The 22,123-nt window shown below is 35.3% G+C and overlaps 1 protein-coding gene across 1 annotated transcript in view; it reads right to left on the bottom strand.

The window, feature by feature from the left end:
• Positions 1-213: 213 nt before the first annotated feature.
• SPRED1 (sprouty related EVH1 domain containing 1) overlaps positions 214-22,123 on the bottom strand; it is a 125,549-nt gene continuing 103,639 nt past the window's right edge. The window contains exons 6-7 of the mRNA XM_029951543.1: positions 8,579-8,680; positions 214-6,132 (exon numbers count right to left, since the gene is read on the bottom strand). Of these exons, the coding sequence (XP_029807403.1) occupies positions 5,482-6,132; positions 8,579-8,680 (753 nt within the window). The 3' untranslated portion in view covers positions 214-5,481. The remainder of the gene's footprint in view (positions 6,133-8,578; positions 8,681-22,123) is intronic.

The raw sequence follows: 22,123 nt of genomic DNA, 5'->3' as shown, positions 1-22,123 counted from the left end.
ACTCTGATTTCTGCTCAGGTCATGATCTCATGGCTTGTGAGACTGAGCCCTGCATTGGGCAGAGGCTGCTTGGGATTCTCTCTCTCCCTCTCTCTTTCAAAATAAATAAAAAAGGCTTAAAATAAATATACATACATATATATATGTATATGTGTATATATAAATATTAAAACCCCCTGCTAAACAAAGAAAAAAGAAACACCATTTCAATTCTAATTTTGTTAGATTTTTATTTTGAATATATTTTGAGCCAATATTTCAAAGGATCTCTCTAAAACTGCAAATGTTAAAGCAGTTAATTTAAAAGAGTGGACTCAGTTTTATGATACCATTTTGTTCCCTTTAGGGATCACTGTGTACAAGACCCTATACTGATGGCCAAGAAGAAACCGTAGTTTCAAATTCTCTTATGTATAAACTATTCTACTTACTTGTGAATATTAACTTGATTGTGAAGCATGTAAAGCACATTTCTGAAAACCTGCAAATAAGCACAGGAAACTATACTTCATGATTCATGGCAAACAGTTAACTGTTGATTCTTCAAGCAAATAAACTCTAATCCAGTAATCCAAGTTATTCTGGTGTTGAAATAAGCTATGATATTTGAGTAGAGTACTGTCCTAATCATTTTTAATCTAGATTAGTACTTTTATATTACAAATGAAACTCTGAAACCGAGTAGGGCATACAATAAAGCAGTAGTAGTTTTGGGGTAAGAATTTCCTACATATCATTCAGGGATTATCATTTCATCCAGATTTAGTGGTAACATGTTCCTAAGCCAATAAACATATTGTGTTTACCTATTATAGGTAACAGACCATAAAAAATCTATACAATCGAGGAGGAATACATGTCAATAAGATGAACTATTTACATGAGTTTTTAGTTAAAAATATACCTTAAAAATTATTTTTTCACAGCCCATTTCTATTGCTTTCTCCTTGAGTAATTAATAGCTCTTATGTGATAGTTTGATATCCTCTGGAAGAGTAAAAAAAAGTCCTTTTGTATTTCATGATAGGTTTAATCAGGTAATTAAAACAAATTCTTATATCATCTGATATGTCCAATTACATGGGTATGATGTAACAAAAACAGTTACAAACTTATATATGCATATTTACATTATATATCCAAACTATCAAGCTAAGCAACTATATCTAAGGAGATACATTATGACATGAGTTAAACAAGTTTTCATTGCTTATTAGAAAGAATGCAGTCAAGCTTTTAATGGAAGTTAATATACAAGTGAGGCACTTTTGAGGTCAAGAATAGAAAGCAAATGACACTACATACTGGCAATGTTCACAAAAATCTGTGTGTATCTTTAATACAAAGGTTTTTCAACTAGATTACTCTTGAGAAGTTTCAAAACTAACAACTTATGCAATTTAAGGAGCTTTCAGGAACAATGGCTAACATCAGAGTATCAAAGCATATGAAAGTTTTATAACCACCTGGCTGCTAGGCAAACAGTACCTTAATACCTCAAAGCCCTTTTTTTTGTTTTTATTTTTTATTTTTTGGTTTATATAAATCACCTCAGGTTGTGATTTCTTATATGTTTTCACTCACCGCAAAACACCTGATGGTATAATTATTATCATGGTTCATAGACCAACTTTTTTTTAAGTGCAACAACAATGCAAGTTTCTAGTGCTTTCCTCTATTCTTAGAAATGTTAACCTGGAGGTCAAATTAAGAATATTTCATGAATAATCTGTTTTCTAGACTAATAAAGTTTTCAAAGTTTCACGTAGAAAAATGTTACACTTGCTTAAAGTATCTTAAAAACCCAACCTTATACACATATTCCAAAGTGTAATCACAAAGTCTAAAGTAAATTTCAAAAAAAGAAACAGCCTTTGAATTGCCCATCTGGAGGAAAGTACATGTTTCCTGTACTTTGAAGACCTACATGGATATTCGAAAACATCTCTGTGGCATTCAATAAAGGGGGTGGGGTGGGAAGAAAAAAGAAAAAGAAAGACTTACCCAACACATCAGATGGCACTATGAACATGAATTGAAAGTGCATTTGTATTACTTCAAAAGTTCATTTTAGGCACTGCTGAATAACCAATGAAAATAGGTAGTTTCACGTTTCCCCCCTTAAACTTTAACCCCTGTCCCGACATCATCCCAGAGACATACACACACTCTCTGAAGTTTTCATGATGAAATACAGAAGACATTTATTATGTTCTTTAAAAAAAAACCCTCTCCCTGACTGGTAACGGGAGGAAGAGTAGAATACCATTTTGGTAATGGCTTTTGCAAGTTAAAAGAATTGGTTTTGTAAATGCTTCGGCACATCCATTATGTTTGATTGCCACTTCCAAATATCAATAAATGTTTTAAGACAGGATATGTAAGAAAAAAGTGCTTAAAATCTTTCAGTGACCAACAAGACACATTAGAGAAAAGATTCATTTTAAAGTTCCTTTGAGCTCTTTCTTACTGTGGTTTTCTCCTTTTGGAGGTGGCCACTGCTTAAATAGCCCTTTTTATTGGTAGTAGTGATGAACCCTGTCATATCCTGATTGCCACCTCATGTCTCTGGTCTATAAATCAACCAGTAGGTGGTGCTGAAGTCCCATATCTTATATTTCTTGAAAACTCAGATTCTCCTGTCAAGGCAGGAGAAAAATCATTTAAGAATGATCAATTCTGAACACAACAAGCCATCAGATCAGATCAAAATCTTTCTTATTATGCCACCCAGATTATTTCATTTTCAGTATTTACTATTACTTGTTTTGTTTAGCCATTTGCTTCTACTACCAGATTAAAAGAGAAAGATTTCAGAGGAAAAGCCATTTGGCAGTGCCAAATCTATATGCAGAAGGAGAAAATGTTCCTGAACATACCTATACTATACACATCAAGAATGAGAAATGTAGACTCTCCTTTTTTCCCCCACATAGTAATAATTTACTCAAAAGAACATTCCCACATAGGGATTCAGATAGCATTATTTTACCAGTTAGTTTTCTAGACTGGTCTGGATCTGAGTGTGGTAACTATGAAAATCCAAGATGAAATAAAAACCATTTCATCACGATAGTTTTTAATGAAGAAACTTGTTTAAAATGGTGAAGGAAAAAATGGGAATGGGATGGCAAAATCTTAGCAGCAAAGTGGTTAAACAAATTGAAAATATTAATGCACAAACATTAAAATATTAAAGCATATATGTTGCATATAAAATACAGTACAGAACCAGGAGTAGCACTATATTGATTAGTGCTTAACAGAAGAAATGATTAAAATTGTTCTTCCCAGAAGTATATACACAGTTCATTTCCACAGCATTTTCCTATATAGCCAGCAAGTTATTTTCTTCAGTTATTCACACCTTGCTCAAACCTGAATTACAAATTCAGCACTTACAAATATGTAAATTCATTCACAAGGAAAACCAGTATTTCCATTTCACCAATAAAAAGTAATTTTGAAAGTTAACAGTCTATTCTAGGACACCAAGTTTAGCTGAAAACTTCAGGGATGAAGACCATCTGGTGTAGCGGTGTTCAAATATATAAACAGTAAAAATAAGTCTTAAAACTGCTGCTACAGTGTCATATTTTGGATTCAGTTTATCCAATTGATTTTTAGTACAAAACTAGAAATAACCTCTTCGTCATAACATCTATAGTTATCAATATATTTTTCTTCTTTTCAATGTGAAATAATACTTCAAGATGATCTATATACACAATGTTGTCAGTTCAAGCTGTCATATAAATATAAATGCTTTCTTAAAAAAAGTATTTTACAGACAGATAGTGTTATATACATTGTTCAGTTTGATCTGGGGCAAAAGAAGAAAGTGAACACAAGCTTAAGGGTGATATGTAAAAAGAATGATACATAAATGACATTTTAAAACCTGCATAGAAACGAGCTTTCAAAATGGTAGTGTGATTTTAATTTCTATCACTTCTGAAACTTCAAGCCATTAAAAAAAAGGCACACTTCTCAACTCTATCCCTCTAAGGGAATGTTCTTAAAGAACCCTTTACTTTGTTAGAGTTTTAATGTAACACTTAAAAAGACCAAAAAACCCCACAAAAAAACACAACAAAATACACCAAAAACAAACTAAACCAAAAAACCCAGACAAATTGACCCCAACCACTTTAAACAATTTGTTGGAACATTTATCCAACTACTTTGTAAATAAAACATCCAGTAATACGATGCTCTGCAAAAGAAATAAAATTATATATACAAGATATTTCATTCACAATGTTGGATTAAATACTTTCCTGGGATAGTTTAGTATATACTTTAACGTAACATGATTTGCTTTTAGGCCAGTTTAAATAAAATAAAATGCAACTGGGAAAACTTACTGTTTTGCGAATTTATATAAGCACTGAGAAGTAAGCTGAAAAATTAGTAACACAGCTGAACATATTGTAGTTTAGCAGAATGTAAGTGGAGATCTCAGGAGGAAACTTTTATATTAACTATCCAGTTATACTTTTTGCCTTGTAAAACATTTGTAAATGCAGTATGATTTTTTGAAGGAGGAAACTCTGAAAGAAAACAACTTGCTGGTTGAATACCACAACAAAACAACCCCAAAAACCTCACTTTTTTCTATAATGTTTACTCAGTCTCTTTTTATATAAAAATAAGTGTTACGTTCCCATCAGAACATTAGACAATTACATCTGTGCTTTAAAAAAAAAATTGGTCACTCAAGGCTATTAGAATATTTTTAAGTATTTTAGATTACCAGAATGTACAGATATAACTCAATATAAACTGTAGCCAAAAGGAAATGAGGATGAAAATATCAAATCATTCACATGGAATAAAAATGTTATTAACTAGATGAGTAAAATATTCAAAATATAATGGAATGTGACAGTAGATATATGTACATCTACTTCATAACTAGGAAGGGGAAGAAAAGTTTAATATGTGATAATTCGTACCTTATATTTAGTTAAATATAAACATTTGTTATTTATACATAAAACTGCTTTCAAAAAACAACTAATAAATGATTTAGTTGCACTTGTTTAACTTCTTACAATTTCCAAGTGTTAACTTTTCTTAGATTGAAATCAACTGTCCCCTAGTGCACTTTTAGTTCATGTCTTAATGAATTCAAACCCTTAACAGTCCCATCACCTAATGCATAAATATACAAAAATGCCAAAAATTAATCCCTTTTAGTTGGATATTTTATGCTCACTTATAGCCAATAACCAGAAATGGATTCCTTTTGCAGATACTCTTTACAACCTGTAACAAAACATGCCATGCACTCAAGGGAAAAAGTTAGGCATGGCCAGCATTTGTGAAACGCCAAGAACTGCCAAGTTCTGCTTCCTCCATGTGTGGCCCCAATGATACCAGGCAAGATTTCATATTGCTTGCCAAAAGCTTCCACAAATCCAAGTTAGCTAATTCCTGGAAACAAAGATTTTAAGCTCATTTTGGCACTGGATCCTTTCATCCAGCAGCTTTATGCTTCCCGCCACAGCACCCACACGCCTCACCGCAACGATGGCACATTCTTAAAGGGACATAGCAGCACATACACGGTACAATGAAAGACAAAGCTACTAGGGCTAGCCATCGTAAGCAGAACTTGTCATCACTAGTGTCACATGAACAGGGATCAGAAAAATCTCCCTCTGAGTCTGACATACAATGATATAACATGCTCTCTGCACAGAGCATGCAACTAACTTGATAAATGCATCTTTTAATAGGGTCTGGAGCATCCTGACATTTTCCCCTGCCATTTTCTTCATGATTAAACCTTTCCTGGCAGTATACGCAGCGGGAACGTTCACCATCTTCTTTTCTTCGTTTTGACTTCTTAAATTTTAATGAGGAAGGCTGTGCCTTAAATACCACAGAGTCTTTGAGTGAACTTAACTTAGTCTCATCCCCACAAGAGTACAGATAGTCTGATTTTTTACTGTCTGGTTTAGAAAATTGAATATTGGAATCAGTATCATCTCTCTCTAAGTCATTTTTCCACATGTCAGGATGTCTGTAGTCTGCATAACGACGTATTAAGATATCCCGAGGGTTTATTCTGACAATCTCATCCTCATCTTGAAAGCTGACATGTCGGATTGATTTCAAAGGGACCTAAAAAGGAAAGAGAAGAAAATTGCAGTAATAACTGTGAAGGTTAATGTTATATGTCAATTTGGCTAGGCTGCAGTGCCCAAATATTTGGTCAAACATTATGTTGGATGTGTATGCTTCTTGGAGATCAGTCTTTAAACTGGTGGACTATGACTGAAGCAGATTACCTTCCAGGGCATAGGCAGACTTTATCAATTAGGGGAAGGCCTTAATAGTATAAAGGCTGACCACTGCCCTCTGCCCCGCCCAAGCAAGATGGAGTTCTGCTAACAGAATTCTGCCTTTAGATGAGGACTGCAACTCTTGCCTGCATCTCAAGCCTGATAGCCTACCTGTGTATTTTGCGTATGTATCTCCACTGTTGCATGAGCCAGTTCCTTAAAATAAAATATCTCTTTGTGTGTACATAACACAACTAGTTGGTTCTGTTTCTCAGGAAAACCCTGACTCATAATAGATTTTAGTATGAAAACCTGGAGTGTTGTCGTTAACAATAACTAAAACTGTGGAAATACTGGGTAATGAGTAGAGGCTAAAAAAGTTTTGAGGTGTATGTTACAAGAAGCCTTGAACAGAGACTGTTGGTTGAAATATGGCCGTTAAATGTGCTTCTGGTGGAGGCTCAGATGGAAATGAAGGACACATTACTGGACACTGGGAAAAGGAGACCTTGTCATAATTTGGTAAAGAATGTAGATGAACTGTACGTTAGTGTTTTGTGTAATATAGAACTTGTGAGTGATACACTTAGATATTTAGCAGAAATTCCTTAGCCATGTACTGAAGGTGCCTAGTTTCTCTTTGTTACTAACAGTAAAATGTTAAGAGGAAAGGGATAAATTGAAATAGAAATTCTTAAGCAAAAAGGAGGCAGATCTTAAAGAGTGGGAGAATTTTCAGCTTAAGGATAGGGCAAAAATTGAGACAGCACGCAAAGGTACCAGCTGGCCAATCACACAATAAAGAGATTATGGGTGTGATCCCCAAATCCAATCAATCATCTCAGCTGAAATGCTGCCATGTTGGACTAAAGGGAACAGAGGTAGGATGAAATGAAGGAAGGCTATTGGACAACCAGGATTTACAGAGCTGGCAAATATAGTTATCTGACTGAAAACATGTGTTACCCTTTAAAAGAAGGGAAGAATGACCCCAAAGGTAAGGAAGCCTCTCTCCTCAGTTCCACATGGCAGGGCCAATTCTTCAGTTTCAGTGGTCCAGGAAAACTAGAGCCGTGGGTATGAGTTCATCACACAATGCCAAGGGGATGGGGTCACCACGGTGGTAGGTGCATAGGTCCAAACATAGAACCAAAGCCAAAGAGGATTATTTTCAAACCTTAAAATCTCACAGAATTTGCCCTGCCAGGTTTCAGACTTGCTTAGGACTCATGATTGCTTTCTTCTTTCTAAAATTTACGACTTTCAAAAGGAAGTATCTATTCTATGCCTTTTCCAGCATGGTATTTTGGAAGCAGATAATTTGCTATCTTGTTTTACAGGTTCCCAGGTAGAGAGGAATTTTGCCTGAGGACGAATCATACCTTGAGTCTCATCCATATTTGACTTAGATAAGATCTAAGACTTAGAATTGATGCTACAATGGGTTCAGACTTTTGGGCTACTGTGATGGGATGAATGTATTTTCCACGTAAGGAATGAATGTGAGGAACCAGAGGGTGGAATGTTATGTGGACACAGGAATGTGTGAGGACACAGCTAAAATGTAGACATCTAAAAGCCAGGAAGAGAAGGCTGAGAAGAAACGAAATGTGCCAACATCTTGATTTTGAACTTCTAGTTTCCAGAACTGTGAGAAAATAAATATTTGTTGTTCAAGCCACTCAGTCTGCTATTCTGTTATGATAGCCCTAGCAAACAAATACAAAGACATACATGTATATAGCTTGGTTATATGAGTCACTTGAAACACATGACACCCACAACTACTTATTCTCATTCTTTCCTCCTTTCTGGCTAGATTGTCTTCCTGAGGCCAGGGAACAACTTAAATCTTTTTGGTGGGGGGGGAATCAAATAGTGTCTAAATCAAAATGATCTTTTCCTTTATCTATACAAGTGGGCTTGTAGTAGTCACATTTGTTTTCTCCTATTCCTACTCCTAGTCCCTGGGACACAGTAACCTTCTACGGTAAGCACCTGATCAGGTCTGGGCTAATGATGAATGATGGATACAGTCCACTAAATAATATACAATTCCTATTGGCTTTATCCAGTGATAAATACACAGTAGCAATTCCCAAAGTCAAACCAGAAATTTGGATAGAATTTAAGTAAGAGTGCTTCATAAACATGTATGTAGCAAATTTACACATGACAGATTTTCCAATATAATCCAGCTACATGGAGTATTAAAGGACTATAAAATTTTGCTTATGTGTTAATTAGTTGTATTCCAAAACAGGAGATAAGCTAAGATTACTTACCCTATTTTGGGACTTGAGGCTTCCACATTCCTTGGATATTTGCCGTTGTACATATTCTATGCTTCTGCCCTGAATGTCTAGGCCAGGATGACTGAAAGTTATCTAAAATATAAACAATTTCTTCGTAAGTGACCAGAGAATCTATTCCTTATTTTTTAATAAAACTATACAGTGTGTATTCCAAAGTTACATCACCTATTAGTGAAGATTTTCAAAATGTTTATAATAAAAAGCATTATCTGAATCATCCTATTCATTATTTGAAATTAGGTCTTTCCTTACACATTTAAATTTTAATTTCAAAATTAACATGGACTTCTGGCTTCTGGTTCTACATGTGAGGAACTCAGTAAATGCCACTCTGTTCTAACAAGTAAAAAACCTGAATAGAAAAAATTGCACCAATTCTTTTCAGATCTGTGAGAGAGGAGGACACAGTGCAAACCACATCCCCCAAGACTGGAGAGACAGGAAAACAATGGGAGGCACAGCTCACTAGAACAAATACACCAGAAGAATTGCAGCAGAAAACAGTGCTGAGGCAGAACCAGTCATAGTGAAGCCCCCACACTTTTGGGAGTTTGCCTCTAGGAGCTCAGCCAGGTTCAGAAAAATCCCCGCATGCTTCCTGCAAGGGGAGGAAAGCACTTCTGAACTATGCCAGAATATCCTCAAGGTCTGCCCTCAGGAGAAACTAGTTAATCAGAGCCTGACCTACTGGGACATCATCAGAGCCTATGTGGCCTAGGAAAGGGGAAATAGCCCACTCTAGTCTACTCTAACCATCTGAACCCAACTAAGAAGTTAGAAAAAACTGGAGTTTGCAGACCAGAAGCACAGGCTCATTCGAAAACACTGAGACCTATTCAGAGGACTACAGAATGCTTCCCCCTCCCCTCATACCTCACCACCACATACTAAAGGCCTATTTACAGCAGTTCCTTTTACCTAGTACATCATGTCCAGGTATTAGCCATAAAGAACAAAATTACCAAACATACTGAAAGGCAAAAACAATCCGAAGAGATAGAACAAGCATCAGAACGAGACATGGCAGGGATTTGGAATTAGCAGACTAGGAATTTAAAACAACTATGAATAATATGCTAAAAGCTCTAATGGATAGCATGTAAGAACAAATGAGCAATATGAGCAAAGATATAGAAATCCTAATAAGGAACCAAAAAGAAATGCTGGAGATCACAACCACTAAGAGAAATGAAGAATGCCTTTACTGGACTTACTATACTGGACAGGGCTGAAGAAAGAATCTCTGAGCTATCTGAAATAGTAATGACTGAGAATTTCCCCACATTGATGTTAGATACCAAACCACAGATCTAGGAAACTCAGAGAATACCAAGCAGGATAAATGCCAACCCCCGACTCCAACCTAAGCATGCCATTTTCAAACTATAGAAACTCAACAATAGGAAACAACCTGCCAACCTAGAATGCTGTACTCTATAAAAAACCAAAATCCTTCAAGAGATACAGACTTTCTCAGGCAAACAAAAACTGAGGAAATTTGTTGCCAGCAGACCTGCCTAATAAGGAATGTTATATGGTTGAGAGAAGGAAAATAATATGGATCAGAAACTCAGATCTACATAAGAATAAAGGAATAATGAAGAAGGAATAAGCAAAAATAAATAAGATTTTTTTTCTTATTCTTAATTGAGCTAATAGAGAACAGTTGTTTAAAAATGTTAACAATGTATTCAATCATGTATGATTATGTATATAAAGTGAAATGAATGGCAATGATACAAGAGATGGGAAGGAGGAATTGAGATTATTTTGTTATTATAAGGTAACTGATATACCTGTAAAGTAATTTAGTGTTCTTTGAAAATGGACACAAATTAGTTGTAAAGGTATAATGCAAACCTCAGGGTAACTATTAAAAAAAAAGGTAAAAACAAATGAACAAATATAACTTATATGCCAAAACAGAGAGGAAAATGAAACCATATAAAATGTTAAGTTAAATTGGAAAGACAGAAGTAAGTCAAAGACAAAAACAGAAACAGAGAACAAGGGCAACAAATAGTAAACTACAAAAAATATGTAGGTATTAATTCTGCTGTATCAATAATCACTTTGAATGTTGATGCCCTAAACGTAACAATTAAAAAATAGAGACGGTCAAAGAAAATAAAAAAGACCCAACTATGTGTTGTCTACAAAAAACGTATTTACAGAGTAAAGGTAGATAGATGGAGAATAATATACTATGCTACCACTAATCAAAAGAAAATATGTTTAATTAATTTCAGACACAGCAGACCTCAAAGCAAAGAAAGCTGTTGGTGATAAAGAGGAGCATTACATAATAATATAAGATTAATTTTCTAAGAAGACCTAGAAATCCTTAACGTGTACACGCCTAAGAACAGAGTGTTACATTAAACAAGGCAAAACCTGATAGAACTGCAAGGAAAACAGATATACTTAATATCAAAGCTGGAGACATTAACACCCCTCTGTCAGAAATGGACAGATCCAACAGGCAGAAAATCAGTAAGGACCTAACTGAACTCAGCACCATTAATCATATGAACATAAGTGACATCTATAGACTATTTAACAACAGCAAAATATTTTCTCAAGTTCACATGAACATTAACCAAGACAGAAACATTTTGGCCCATAAAGCACACTTGAATAAATTGAAGAGAACAGAAATTATACAATGTCTGCATTCTGACCACAAAGGAAGTAAACTAGGAATCAGTAACCGAAGGATAAGTGAAAAACCCCCAAATCTGTGGAGATATAACAAAACAACACCCTTCCAAACAACACATAGATCAAAGAAGAAATTTTTAAAAATTAAGTATTTAGAACTAAATGGAAATGAGTGAAGGTAGTGCTTAAGGGAAATTTATAACATCAAATGTATATATTAGAAAAGAAAGCTCTAAAATCAATAATCTAAGTTTCCACCTTAGGAAACCAGAAAAAGGGTAAATCCAAAGCTAGAGTTTTTAGCTAATGCAATAAGAAAAGAAAAATTAAAAAGTATACAGATTGAGAAGAAAGAAATAAAACTGTCCTTCACAGATGGCATAATCACCTATGTAGAAAATCTGAAAGAATTGATAAAGTAACTCCCAGAACTAAACTAATAAGCAATTACAGCAAGGTTGCAGGATAAAAGATTTATACATAAAAGCCAATCACTTTCCTATATATGAACAAAAAAACACATGTGAACAAGAAAACATGTGGAGTTTGACATTAAAAACACAGTACCATTCATATTAGCCCTCCCCAAATGAAATAGATACAAATCTAACAAAATATGTATACGATTTGTATGAGGAAACTATAGAATGCTGATGAACAAAATCAAAGTTAATAAATGTAGAGATATCCACATTTGTGGACTGGAAGACTCAATATTTTGTCAAGGTGTCAGTTCTTCTCAAATTAGTCTATAGATTCAGTGCAAGCCCAATTAAAACCCCAGAAGGTTACTTTGTGGAAATAGACAAATTATCCCAAAATTTATAGAAAGAAGCAAAAGACCCAGAATAGCCAACACAATATTGAGGGAGAATAAAGCTGGAGGACTGACATCACTTGTCTTTCAGGCCATTAATTAAGGCAGTGTGATACTGACAAAAGAACCAACAGATCAGTGGAATCTAACAGATGACTTTGGTAAATGGCAATGACTTTTAAATACAACATTAAAAGCACAATCCATGAGAGAAAGAACTGATTAGATGGACTTCATTAAAATTAAGACCTTCTGCTGTGTAAAATACAGTGTCAAAAGAATGAGAAGGCAAGCCACAAAGTGGGAGAAAATATTTATAAAAGATATCTGATAAAGGACTATTATCCAAAATATACAAAGAATTCTTAAAAACCAACAATAAAAAATATCAAAAAACAATGATAAAGACACAACCCAATTTAAAAAAATGGGCCAAAGATCAAGAAACACTTCACCATGGAATATACATAAATGGAAAAAACAGCAAATGAAAAGATGCTATATACCATAAGTCATCAGGGAAATGCAAAAAAAAACCAATGAGATACCACTACACAAGTAATAGAATGCTAATATAGAGAACACCGACAACACTAAATGTTAGGGAGGATGGAATCCTTATTGACTGCTGGTGGGAACTCAAAATGGTGCAGCTACTTTAGAAAACCATTTGGCAATTTCTTGTAACACTGAACATACTCTTCCTATATGATCCAGCAACTGCGCTCCTTGATATTCACCTACAAGATTAAAATACTTGTGTTCGTGCAAAATATTGCACACAAATGTTTTTAGCTGCTTTATTCATAATTGCTAAAACTTGGAAGCAATCAGGATGTCCTTCTGTAGATGAACAGATAAAGTTTGGTATACCCAAACAGGAGAGTATTATTCAGTATGAAAGAAAAAAAAAAAAAGACAAGAACTTTACATGATTACTATGTGAAAAAAAAAAACAAAATAAAAACAATATGAAAAGGCTATATACTTTATGATTCCAACTACATGACTTTCTGATAAAGTCAAGCTCTAAAGGTACTAAAACTGTAAGTGCTTGCCAGGAGTTGTGTTTTGGCAGAAGTGAAGGAGATGTGATTAGGCAGAATGCAGTGAACTTTTAGGGCAGTAAAAAAAAAAAAAAACCCATGATACCATAATGATGGATTCATGTCATACATTTGTCTAAATCCACAGAATGCAAAACACCGAATGTATATTATGGACTTAGGGTGACTGTGATATGTTAAGGTAACTTAATCAATTATAACTTTCCACTGGTAGTAACTTTCCACTTTGGGGCTATGTATTTACACATACATGCATGTGTGCATTTATGTGAATCTTTAAAAACGCAGTGCTTCCTTAAACTTGTTACATTATGAATACCTTTCTATATTTATACATATAGATTTACCTTATTCTTTTAACAGCTTAATGGCAACTTAATATTTCACTGAATGATAATTTTTTAACTAGCCCAATTTATATACACAAATTTCCCCCATCTTGCTGTTACAAACACAACTATAACAAATATCTTTATACATTTATTTTCAATATACATGATGATTAAGTATATCTGTATCACAAATTCCTAAAAGGAGAAGTGTTGGATTTAAAAGTCTGTAAACTTCAATTCAAAAATGAACATAAATGGATGTATCCAACTTGAATAGCCTACATAGTATTAGTAGTATCTTAAACAAAAGAGAAGTTTAATGAAAATATTTAAGGATGGGGTGCCTGGGGCTCAGTTGTTTGAGTGTCGACTCTTAATTTCAGCTCTTAATTTCAGCTCAGGTCATGATCCCAGAGTTGTGGGATCAAGCCCAGTGTTGGGTTCCATGCTGAGTGTGGAGCCTACTTGAAATTCTCTCTCACTATCTCTCTCTGCCCCTCTCCCCTACTCATACTCTTTCTCTTAAAAAAAAAAAAAAAAGGAATGAAGGAATGAAGGAAAAAGGAATAAAGGAAGGGAAGGGAAGAGAAAGGAAAGGAAGGGGAGGGAAGGGAAGTGAAAAAAATGAAGGACCGAAAGAGATTATTTCATTCCCAGACTTGTTTCCTACAAGTTTGAAATTTCCCTTTCATTAGCACTTTAATCACATAGTAGGAACAAAACGAGAACAGAAGCATTAAAATTTTAATTATGCTATAGGACTAAAGGATTAATGTGGGATGAAGTATGATTTCTGGATGATGGAGTTTATTTTCTCTAACCTGTCTCTATAATACATTCTCCTATGCCTACCTATTTCTATCTAGTGTGAAAAATTATGAGCTTACATTTCCCATTCAGTTTTCCTTTTCGTGTCAACATTCAACTATATTTGCTTTCAACTAGGCACTATGGAAAGATTGAAGTAGAAAAAAGATTCTTATCCTCACTGAGGTAAAAGGATAAAGCATAAACTTGCAAAGTTCATGCAGGAATTCAGGAATTATAGGGTAAGAAATCACTATGGATTCAACGGTCTGGGAAGGTATGTCATGAAGAAAATGAAACCTGAAGTAAACACAGAATGACGTAAGCATTTAGTCATTAAAAAAAAAAGGATCCAAAACATAAATGGCAACTTGATACACGAAGATGTAGCACTGCATATCCAGGAAAGAATCCAGTAAATTGTGTTGAAACTACTAGTTATCCATATGGAAAAAAAAATTGGACCCTACCACAGAAGAGAAATTAGTTTTTAGTAGGTTACAGACAAAACTTTAAAACTTTTAGAAGAAGACAGGGAGAAAATCTTTAAGACAAGAATAGGGAGGAATTTGTAGAAACACCATCAGGGAAACAATGATAAAGTCAATTGCATTAAAATTTAGGATATCTATTTCACCAAAACACTCTTAAAGAGTGTAAAAAGCTATCACAAACTAGGAGATACTGGCCACAAATAAAACTCAAAATGGAGAAGTGTCACTAAAGATTATATTGCTCACGAACAAGGTTATAGAAGACCACATAGTTAAAATCAGTTTGTAAAGGAAAACAAGCTATTTCTATAATCTTGCAAATGCTCAATACATCTCTCTTACTCACAGAACACATGAATCCGATAGAGTAATTTGTCTAATTCGTCCAGAGCCTCTACACATATTAATGTGAAAAGACCATTCCTATACACCTTAAAGAAACTCTTGCATATCAATAGTTGGAATAAGAAAGTTTGTACTAGCAGCATGCCTCTAATAATAACAAAAATATCCACTGGCTGAAGAGGAAGAAATAAGTGGTTGAACTACCAAGAAAAGAATACTAAGTAAACAAAATCCAAGGTCATGGTTACCTCAAGGATAGGACTAGGGGTACTCTTTTGTATGTTGGTTTCTCAGGTGTTCATTATATATGTTTTCTATATATTAAATACATCATAAATTTTCTATCAGAAGCTCACTGGTATATGTGGCTTTATCTGTCCACACCTCCAGGAACTTGAAAGTAAGCAGAATTGGGTAAAAGAGCCATTATGGCTTCCATGCTTATTAGACTTAACTAACACCAGACTGAGAGTATTAGCCATTTTGAAAGAATGTACCTACCCATCAAAAGGATTTAAATAGGCCATGGAAGCATAGAAAATGAGTCAAAGACAAACACTTACAATGCTGATCTAAGCATAACTGAAGGAAAAACCTAGTCGTTTTCTTTTAAATTTTATTTGAGAGAGAGAGAAAGAGAGCAGGGGAGGGGCAGAGAGAGAGGGAGACACAGAATCTGAAGCAGGCTCCAGGCTCCAAGCTGTCAGCACAGAGCCCAACACAGGGATCAAACTCACAAGCCAGAAGATCATGACCTGAGCCAAAGTTGGACACTTAACCAACTGAGCCATCTAGGATGCCCCAAAATCTAGTGTTTTTTAAGCTAGTGTTAGGTAACAATTCTCCATAGGTCTCATGTCTGTAGATTTAGTGAGGAAAGGCACTGTTTGCCTTTGTTTCAGACTACCTTTGCAAAGATGTGTGTAAAGTGAAACCCTTGAAAGATAAGTGTCTTCCCTTGACAGTTAGGTTTATTTAGTGTCTACTATGAGTATGAGAGCATCTCTTTCCCCGTCAAAAGTCAGGCAAGACTTACTGTCCTTTCTAAAAGACTCTGGGTTCCCTAAGCTCAGTGTTCTAATGCTTTAATGCAAAACCACCGAGTGTGCTTCATCCACCTGAGCAGCTCAGCACCATCTCCATGGGACTTGGAAGGCCAGGGGACCAACACAAACATGAAGCTCATGCTACTTTACTGTGCTGTGAGTAAGAATGTCCTTTGTCTCAGATCTGTCTTCTGGAAGCAACCAGAAGATTGAACCTGTTAGCTAGGGTAAAATCTTACACTTTTTGTATTTCTCACCAGTGAGGAAGCTGTCTAGGCCTTTTGGCAAGACTGATATTCTGCTGTAGAGAATGATCCATTAAGCTATCCAGTCAAAAGCAATTAAACATTCAAAGCATGTAAGTAGGCAACTGAACATATACTCATGAAGCACACTTTTGGCAATGATTTAGTATCTTATGAAAACCTATCTTATGCAGACACTGTACTAAACTAACCACCACTAGTACTACAGTCCACATGGTGGCTTCATTTTTTTACATTCTCATTTTTTATGTATCATTTTTTAAAGTTTATTTACTTGAGAGAGAGAGATCATGCACATATCAGCTGAGGAGGGGCAGAGAGAGAGATATCTGAGCAGACTCCCAAGTGCCAGCATGGAGCCTGATGCAGGGCTCCAATTCACAAACTATAAGATCATGACCTGAGCCAAAAATCCAGAGTCGGATGCTTAACCAACTGAGCCACTCAGGTGCTCCTACATCATTTTTCTTAAACTTGATTATTTTAGTCCGTGAAAGATGACTCCAGTCTTAACATCTTGACAAAAAAGGTTTCTGACTTACAAGTTTAAGGCCAGATTCTATAATATGTGAAATTTCACCCTGTGCGAGGCCTATTCGGTGACATCCAAATGGACAAATGGTGTATACCACTGTAACAGGACTGGCCAAATCTAAGTGCTCATTATTCTTCTTAAGAAACTTCTGGATTTATCAAAAGCATAGCTAGTATCTATGTAGCTTTAAAGGAGAATACCTACGCCATTCTAATTCCTAATAAACTGAGTTCATTTATTTTAACATCGGTAAATGTATAATTAAATATCTAGTTATACAAAGTCATTAAACATCACTCCTTTTTCTCTGTCACATCAATCTTGGATATATGAAAAAGTTGCAAAGAAGCCATAATTCAGACCCTAACAGTCTGGCTCCAGACGCCATGTTCAAATCTGTAGGCTGAGTGCTGCCTGGCAATGTTGTTCACTTCCATCTCTGCAGTTACCTAGCACTATTTTGTACTTTTCTACATGGTGACTATGTTCTTTAACCACTCCACCACTATTATTATTGCCATTCTGGGAGAAGGGCTCAGTTCTTTTCTCTCCCATTAGCCAAAGGAGTAGTTTTTTTTTAATTTAATTTTTTTACATTTACTTATTATTGAGAGACATAGCACAAATGGGAGAGGGGCAGAGAGAAAAGGAGACACAGAATCTGAAGCAGACTCCAAGCTCTGAGTAAGCTGTCAGAACAGAGCCCAACGTGGGCCCGAACTCATGAACTACAAGATCATGATCTGAGGTGAAGTCGGTAAATCAACCGACTGAGCCACCCAGGTGCCCCAAAAGAGTAGTTTAAAGTTTATAGTTCCCTCAACCAAAAATGTAAGCCAAATAAATTCCCAGGGTCTGGGATGATGAATATCAGTCTATTGTAACTTTGTGTTACATTCACTAAGTTTTTTCTCACCACTCAACTATACCAATCACTGGCCTAACTCAGGATGTACATACATTCACTCTCTCTTCCACTGGTGAGTTTTTCTACCCATCACTCAAAATGTTGAAAGGTATTTTGTATTTAAAACTGATAAACTGGATCTCTCTAATCTTATTTCCTAGGATGCCTAGATGATGATGAGCAAATATGACTCTGGATAGACTGTTCTGATTCCAAAAATCCCTGGAAAAGGTATGCAAATTATTTTCAGCATTTATTTTTATTTTTATTTTTTTAGTAAAACTAGCTTAAAATTACTTTGCCCTTCTTGTACCAATATTTTAACATCACTTTTGGTGTATTTTTTACAAAATTTCATAGTAAACTTAGACAAAAACATGAATATAAACTATAGATAATCTCTATGCCCCTAATGAGGCAGCTTGCCATAGTGATTGTTGTGAAGATTAATATGAGTTATAGAAGTGCTTTAAAGAGCACTCAGCATATAGTAGGGACAAGCCAGGATACAGATTAACAAGCCATACTTACTAGATTTAATGTAATATAAAGCTGCCTATTTATCATAAAAGGAAATATTTCACTCTTGAGCTAGAATTAAAAAAGAAGAAGAGGAAGATGGCAGAAGGAAGAAACACCATTTGTAAATAACCTCAGAATTCTAATACTTTAAACAAATATTAACAAATAGTGACTTTGGTCAGGTACTTAATGATTCTATGCATGAATTCTTTCACTGATAATATCTTTATTTATTGGCTCTGCTCAAATGGGAATCAAAAGCACTTAGCATAGCATCTTGATTTCCTAAGACAATTACAAAGGTCATATAAAATGATTAAACATGAAAACACATATAACACTTTAACTAATCTGAAAAATAATATTAGAATGAAAGTCATCTTCCAAAGTGAAAGTAAAATGATTCTCAGAAATTTGAGTATTGCTTTCAGTAATGTGTTTTATTTATGAAAAACACCAGGCAGAAATACTAACAAGTTTCATTATGCCACTTCACATACCATATTAGAGGGGAAAAAATGTGGAGAGTATCAGTACAAATTGCAGTTCTATGTACTGGGGCAACAGAGATGCTCATGTTTTTGACACAACAAATTAAGACAATCAAACACTATCAAAGAAACAAGGGTCTTCTCTTCTGAGAAGGAAAAAAAAAATCCCCTAAGTAATAGATGACAAAACCAATGTGTTTGAAAAATGGTCAATCTGAGCTGGGTGGGGGAAGTAAAACTTCAGTTACATAAGAAATATTTAAGATCTAGGCTGTTACTGTGATTTGCTGGGAACAGTTTTCTTTGAGTGACCCACAGTTTCTGGAGAATTAAGAAATTATAATCTTTAATTACTCTAGCCATGGAACCTTTCCTTTCTTTCCCACTGGGATCGATAACAGCATTGAAGCTTGCTAGTATTTTACCTTTACCTTACAGAGTCCATTATTCAGTAAGATCACAAGTAAGGTAAATGTTTACAGAGAGCTTAATTCACTCAGAAGAAAATTAATTAACAGGATTATAGTGCTGTCTCTGGAATTAGATTTGTCCTTAAACCAGATCAACACAATAACCCATGAGTCAAAAGATAACATACACGCTCAAAAGCTTATCTTTGTGTGTGTGTATGTGTGCACATCCACCAGGTGAGAACTGGCCAAATACTGTTCCTAATCTGAGGCAAAGGCTTAAATACCAAATGTTCTGATGTGATACTTCTGCTGGGTTTCCCCAGCTCTCTACTTGAGGAAAACGCAACATGTCATCCTTTTCAAGGAACTCAAGATTCCAGAGGTCAGATTCCATGCCAATTAGACTTGATAATTTAGCATAAATAAATAACAAAACAATATGCAGTAACTATTTCCACAGCTACATCTATTCTACATTAAAAATGAGCAGTAGCAACAAAGTTAGAAACAGTACCTTACCATTGTATTTTCTTGATTTTCATGTTCATGCTATTTCAAATCACCCTGTTTAGAAAAGTTATTTTCTTCATTGTTCTTGATTTAGTTTATTCCTCTTATGTCTATACTTTTAAGAATTTATTTTTTTAAAGGATTTTAGTTCTTGTTTTACTGTTTTCCTTTTTAAAAAGCTACTTTTCTTTTAACTTTTATACTTTTAATTTCCTAATCCACACAAGTCTGGGAAATTTGTCTTCATAATCCATCTATTCTTCATTGGTTAAGAAATATTTACCATAATTTTAGTCTCAGTTTCTGAGTTTCTGGTTCAAGTTTCATCTTAAAATTTTAATTTTAATCACCTTTCAAAATATTGCTTTTGGGGTGCCTGACTTTCTCAGTCAGTTAAGCATCCGACTTCAGCTCAGGTCACGATCTCACGGTTGATGGGTTCCGGCCCTGCATCGGGCTCTGTGCTGACAGCTCAGAGCCTGGAGCCTGTTTCGGATTCTGTGTCTCTCTGTTTCTGTCTCACCCCCACTCATGCTGTGTCTCTCAAAAATGAATAAATGTGAAAAAAAAGTAATAAAATAAAATACTGCTATTATTATATCTCCTTGGCTTTATTTATTTTACTATTTAATTTATACTAGCTGTCAGGACAAGTCATGTCTTTTACCACCTCTAAATAATCATGACAGGTTATTTAATCATGATATACATCATTAAGAATATAAGAGGGGCGCCTGGGTGACTCAGTCGGTTAAGCCTCCGACTTCGGCTCAGGTCAGATCTCACGTTCGTGGGTTCGAGCCCCGCGTCAGGCTCTGTGCTGACAGTTAGCTCAGAGCCTGGAGCCTGCTTCCGGTTCTGTGTCTCCTTCTCTCTCTGCCCCTCCCCCTCTCATGCTCTGTCTCCCTCTGTATCAAAAATAATTAAAACACTAAAAAAAAAAAAAAAAAAAGAATATAAGAGCCTACATATCGTAACATACAACCTATAAATATTACACAAATCATTAACTCTGTGCCCTCTTACAGGAGTGGGTAGTGGTACCCAATTGGTGATGACAGATGTAATCACCCCGGTCTTCTCCATCTCAGATAATGGCAACATCCCTCACTCAACTACTTGCGCCTCAAACTCAGAAGGCATTCTGAGTGGTTTTTGGCTTTTCCTTCAGAATTTACCCTTACATAACCATTTCTCATCATTTCTATTTAGTCCAAATCATCAAAATCTTTTACCTGAATGAAAACAAAAACCTTAAAAATTGTTCCTAATTCCACTCATGACCACACTCTGTCCATTCTCCACATAGAAGCGAAAATGTTTTAAAAATGCAAATGAGACCTTTATTAGAGACTAAAAACCTTCCAATTGCTTATCATTGAACCTAGAACAAAATTTCAACTCCTCCCAATAGCTACACTATCTAAACCCTACCATGTTCTCTAACTGTAACTTGCACTATATTACCACCTTCACTCACTGAACTACAGCTAGATCAGCTGTTTCTCTGAGATTGCAAGCTGCTGCTTGGATATCCAACCCCCCACTCTTGGATTTTCATATGGCTGTTATGTTTCATTTTGGTATTATTCCTGTCTCCATACAAATAGCTCCCCAGAGGATTGTCCAATCATCTTACAGATCTGCACAAGTCCCCCTCTGTATTCCTACTATTCTATTTCCCAGTTCTTTGTTTCACAGCACTGTTACTACCTGAAATATTATTGGTTTAACTTATTTACTGTCTATCTCCCTTACTAGTATTTATATCCTTCATGAGGCTAGGGCTCACATCTTTCTTGTTCACAGCAATTCTCAGGGTTTGGAATAGGGCCTGGCATATTGTAGGTGCTCTGACATTTATCACATGCATATTAATCAAATACATATTAATGTATGTATGGATGAATTATATTTGTTAACTCCTAAAATAACACTATGGAAATAAGTTTTATTTTTATTGATATTTACATCTGAGAAAACAGGAAGATGGAGAACTTTAGTAGTTTTGTTAACTATAAGTAAATTAAAAGACCTGGATTTGGTGGCTGAGTCGGTTGGGCGTCCAACTTTGGCTCAGGTCATGATCTCAGAGTCCGTGGGTTCCAGCCCTGTGTCGGGCTCTGTGCTGACAGCTCAGAGCCTGGAGCTTGCTTCAGATTCTGTGTCTCCCTCTCTTTGCCCCACCCTCTCTCTCTCTCTCTCTCTCAAAATAAAGACATAAAACAAAATAAAAAAAAAAAAAGAAAGAAAGAATAAAAAGGCCAGGATTTAATACTAGATCTGCCTGTGTCTAAAGCCC

Source organism: Suricata suricatta, chromosome 9 (genome assembly GCF_006229205.1).
Source record: "Suricata suricatta isolate VVHF042 chromosome 9, meerkat_22Aug2017_6uvM2_HiC, whole genome shotgun sequence".
Lineage (NCBI taxonomy): Eukaryota > Metazoa > Chordata > Mammalia > Carnivora > Herpestidae > Suricata > Suricata suricatta.
This window is presented reverse-complemented; position numbering and strand designations above follow the sequence as displayed.